The sequence below is a fragment of the Engraulis encrasicolus genome, chromosome 4, assembly GCF_034702125.1.
Source record: "Engraulis encrasicolus isolate BLACKSEA-1 chromosome 4, IST_EnEncr_1.0, whole genome shotgun sequence".
Taxonomy (NCBI): Eukaryota; Metazoa; Chordata; class Actinopteri; order Clupeiformes; family Engraulidae; genus Engraulis; species Engraulis encrasicolus.
The window spans coordinates 17,817,041-17,822,040 of NC_085860.1; the positions used below are offsets into that span (position 1 = coordinate 17,817,041).

The following is a 5,000-nucleotide window of genomic DNA, read 5'->3' on the forward strand; positions in this document are numbered from 1 at the left end:
AGGTGATGAGAACCCGCCGGACGACTTGAGCCTGTCGGGGGACGAGGGGGGGGCGTCGGACCTGGAGGACTCAGCAGAGCTGGACGGATGCAGCCCCCCCTCCCTCACACCACTCGCCACCGAAGGTGAGACAGCGTTTCATTTATCCTTTATTTAGCCAGGATTTTCCCATTGAGACTCAGTGTCTCCTCTGCCAGGGAGTCCTGGTCAAAATGACAGTATATACATATAGTTACATACCTGTACGCAGACAGACACATAGACATATAATAAGGAAAATAAATGTACAAAACACATATTAAGAAAAACAAGCCTACATAAAACATATTATGAGGTAAAAGGTACGGTAGCCTATCTGCTGAATGTTCAGAAACAATGACACTCCCCTGTGTATACAGTATTAATTGCCCTCTTCTCCCCCAATGAGGGCAGAGAGTCCATACACAATATCTTCTGCAACTCGTTGAAATGTTCCGTGTTCCAAGGTGTCTACAGTATTATAACGAGCAGAGGTTAACTTTTTACATGTACAAGAAAAGCCCAAAGGAGTAATAATAATAAAAAAACTAAAAAAACGAACAAACATGTATTTTCCAAAATATCTGTACCCAAGTAAATGTGGATGTGTCTATGTGGGTAAGAGATGTTGTGTGATGGGAACATGAGTTATAACTTTGCACGATCTCCAAACCATGGTGTGGATGCCTCCGCTCATGTGCTCTACCCCAACTCACTCACCCACACGGCTGTCAAAGGATCTGTGTCGTGGTCATGTATTTTCAAATTTCATGGTAGTTTGATCTCATAAATAACATAAACCGTCCCAAGAGATGCAAATTCACATACACATTCACATGCTCTTTTGATTACCAGTGAAGCATTTGACAAGGAAGTTCAAATCAGGTTTGTGTGGGTGGGCTGTGGGTGTTGGGAGTGATCTGCTTACAGTTTATCCACAGCAAACTGATAGAAAGCAAAACAATGTCATATTACCTTTGCACGCACATTTTTTTCTTACTATTGAAACGAGATTGGTTTAATGCCAGTAGGCCCACTGCCAATAATAATTTTGGTAAATTGGCTGTTGTTAAAGTTTTATCACCGCTTTATGACAGTTCACAGTTGTTGACAGCTTTACAATGGCAGTGCGGGCAAGTTGAGAGAGAGAGAGAGAGAGAGAGAGAGAGAGAGAGAGAGAGAGAGAGAGAGAGAGAGAGAGAGAGAGAGAGAGAGAGAGAGAGAGAGAGAGAGAGAGAGAGAGAGAGAGAGAGAGAGAGAGAGGGGGGGGACGGATAGAGGGGGACGGATAGAGGGGGACGGATAGAGGGGGACGGATAGAGGGGGACAGAGAGAGAGAGAGAGAGAGAGAGAGAGAGAGAGAGAGAGAGAGAGAGAGAGAGAGAGAGAGACTTTATTAATCCCCAAGGGGGAAATTGAGTGCCACCTGGTCATACACACGACACATAACAGAAAGACAGGACAAATACATAACAAATAAGTGCTAAGAAATAAATAAAAACAGTCCATCATAAAAACACACAAAGAATCTCAACAACATTATAAAAACCATTCAAAAGTCACTCAGCAGCTGTTGTTAAAAATTCTGATAGCTGCAGGAATAAAAGATCTTCTAAACCTTTCGGTGGAGCATCTAGGTAGGAGGAGGCTTTTGCCACTTTTTGTGATCAGGCTGAACAATGGGTGGTCGTCCATGCTAAGTACGCTTTTCATCTTTTCACTTTTCACTTTTCATACTGGCGGACATATTGGATACAGAGAGAAAAGGGGGAAAAACCACAGAAATTGCAGCTTGAACAGATTAAACAGAGCTGTGTCGTATAGGAAAATAAATGTAAAAATAAATAATCACAAACTATAGGATATACTGTATATGCGCTGAGTATTATTATTATTGTTAAAGTAGTAACTATTATCTGTGAGCTTGCTGTTAGCTGGCCCAAGTTAGCACTAAGTGTGTGGATTTTGGCAATGTGGGTGGTGTTTTTTTTTAGAAATATAAATATAAAAATAATGATAATACGTTACATTATTAAATCATAATTTACTTTTACATAGTGTGTGACTGTAAGCAGGATCTTGGATTGACTGACAGAGATCAGAGCAAGTGTCACAAAGTGTGTGGGCCTGTGGCCTGAAGAATATAACCGTTATAGTGGCATGAGTACTGTGATGCAGCCAAGGATGGGAACAATGAAGCCAATGACTGCTTCTCAGGATTATAATGCAATTATAATAATGTAAAATGTAATTATCATAATCATAATAATAATAATAATTATTATAATATTAACAATAATAATAAGTATGTATTGTGTCATGTATATTATATAGTATAATTATATTAAGTTCTATATTACATTCTTACAATATCATGTGTATTTACTTACTATGCCATTTAATATACCGGTAATATGTAAATGACTGTGGAAACTCAGGGCATCTCAGTCATGGAGGAGGATGGGTGAGAGCACTGGTTAATTACTCTCCCCACCAACCTGGCGGGTCAGCAGTCGAACCAGCAACCTTTTGGCTACGTCGTGTCTGGCGCCCTAACCTAACCTTACCCATGACCGCCCTCACTGGACTGATCCACGAGTTGTTTCTCCATAGAAACACTGGTGTAGTATCAGGGAATTGTGGGGGTGGTAACCCTCTAAGTGTTTCTATGGAGAAATGATTCATGGATCCGTCCACTTCCCTAGGGCCGTGTTTTCAGGCCCGTAGTGGGGTGGATGTAGCCTAGCGACGCCATCCTATGTACTCCACCCAAAGATTTTGGCTCCGCACATTGTCTGGCAAAAGCCTCCAGCTCGGTTCTCTCAGTGTTTAGCCAATCAGCAAAAGGTTGAGAGTGGTGACGCAAAACTCCGTTGACGCAGTCCGTTACTGATTGGTTAAGGTAACTATAGTCACACTTTTGTTCAGTTATTTGTATGCTTTTGTGACGCTAAATCGTAACAGTCATGCTAATAAAGCACAATATGGGTTTTAAGTTAACTCGAATTCGGAACTCCAATGAAGACCATCTGCCACCCTCCGCGGAGACGGCTTCCTCTTGGCTTTTGCCAGACTGTTTGACGGAGTCAACAGTCGCTCTTTCTCAGGCTAGGGTGAATGGCTCGTTTGGTTGGTCGGTCGTCACTGCCGTTAGTTATTTAAAAGATTCCTGTTTTTTTTCCTCCTCCTTCCTTTTAATCTGGAAAATTCCTGTTCTTGTGAAATTTGGGGCCAGGATGATAAGGGTCCTGTTCGTTGGCTCTGTTTGATAAACGCATGGAAATTCTGTCAGGTGCTAATCGGTGGTACAGTAGATTAAAGATTGTGTGTGTGTGTGTGTGCGTGCGTGTGCGTGTGTGAGTGTGTGTGCGTGAGAGAGAGAGAGAGAAAGAGAGAGAGAGAGAGAGAGAGAGAGAGAGAGAGAGAGAGAGAGAGAGAGAGAGAGAGAGAGAGAGAGAGAGAGAACAGAAGAAGTAAAATAGAGAAGTTGCATGTGGGTGGATCAAAGGCAGGTACTTTATGTATGAAAATCTCTTTTTCATTCTATCATTCTACCTCTCTCTCTCTCTCTTTCTCTCTCAACACCTTTGTATTGTAGCTTTTTTGAAAAAGCCTTTCCTGACATGGCAATGGCAAAACTTCTACTGTATTTGGCCAAATGTGTGTGCGTGCGTGCGTGAGAGAGAGAGAGAGAGAGAGAGAGAGAGAGAGAGAGAGAGAGAGAGACAGAGAGAGAGAGAGAGAGAGAGAGAGAGAGAGAGGAGAGAGAGAGATGAGAGAGAGAGAGAGAGAGAGAGAGAGAGAGAGAGAGAGAGAGAGAGAGAGAGAATTTAAAAAGCACACACAGCTGATGGTGCCTTTTGGTCTTACTGCTCTGTTTAATCTCTTCCATTGAGTGGTTGAATGGGAGAGATACAGAGAGGTAGAGAAGTAAAGAAAGAATGAAATAAATAAAGACAGAATGCAAAAAAGCGATGGGAGGGAGGGAGGGAGGGGGGGAGGGGCATGTTTTAGTCTTACTTTTCTGCACAATCTCTTCCATTGAGTGACATGAGAGACATACAGAGAAGGACAGAGAGGTAGAGAAGTAAAGAAAGAAAGAAAGATAGAAAGAAATAAAGAAAGAGAGAAAGAAAGAAAGAAAATGGAGGGAGGGGGGAGGGAGGGAAACGTTTTAGTCTTACTTTTCTGCTCAATCTCTCCCATCTAGTGGTTGAATGAGAGACATACAGAGAATGCACACACAGAGAAGGACAGAGAGGTAGAGAAGTAAAAAAAGAAGAAAGAAAGAAAGAAAGAAAATGGAGGGAGGAAGGGAGGGCCACGTCACCAGGTTGTTTGTCCCCTCTCCTGCTCTCTCTCTCCTCCTGAGTTGCCTGGCACAGCCATTATCAGTGCTCTGTAAATCAAGTGTGTTTGACGAACCTGCTCTTTCAACCCGCGATCAATACCGGCTCTTTATCAGGCCAGCACTGGCTAATAAAGGCAAGCTCTCTTATCCGCCATCTGTGAGAGAAAGACACAAGCGATAACCACCTGATAACCAGCAGTGAGAGAGAGAGAGAGAGAGAGAGAGAGAGAGAGAGAGAGAGAGAGAGAGAGAGAGAGAGAGAGAGAGAGAGAGAGAGAGAGAGAGAGAGAGGGGAGTGGAGGGACAGAGAGAAAGGGAGAAAGAGGGGTGTGTAGAGAGAGAGAGAGAGGGGTGTGTAGAGAGAGAGAGAGAGAGAGAGAGAGAGAGAGAGAGAGAGAGAGAGAGAGAGAGAGAGAGAGAGAGAGACGGATAGAGAGACGGATAGAGGGGGACAGAGAGAGAGAGAGAGAGAGAGAAGAAAAAACACTTCCTGGAATTGCAGGCCAATTTGTTAAAGGTTTTATGTCTCCGGTTGAACTTGGTTTCTTGTGGGCCTGGCCTACAGTGCATGGATCCTGTGGGTGAGCTTGTTCCCTCTGTCTCCTTTGTTGATCATCGTGACTTGGGTGGG

At 43.3% G+C, this 5,000-nt stretch overlaps 1 protein-coding gene across 1 annotated transcript in view; it reads left to right on the forward strand.

Annotated features, from left to right (window-relative positions):
• Positions 1-5,000, forward strand: part of zfpm1 (zinc finger protein, FOG family member 1) — a 157,641-nt gene that overhangs the window by 68,847 nt on the left and 83,794 nt on the right. Inside the window, exon 2 of the mRNA XM_063196826.1 lies at positions 1-125. This exon is cut by the window's left edge and continues 22 nt beyond it. Coding sequence (XP_063052896.1) covers positions 1-125 — 125 coding nt within the window. The remainder of the gene's footprint in view (positions 126-5,000) is intronic.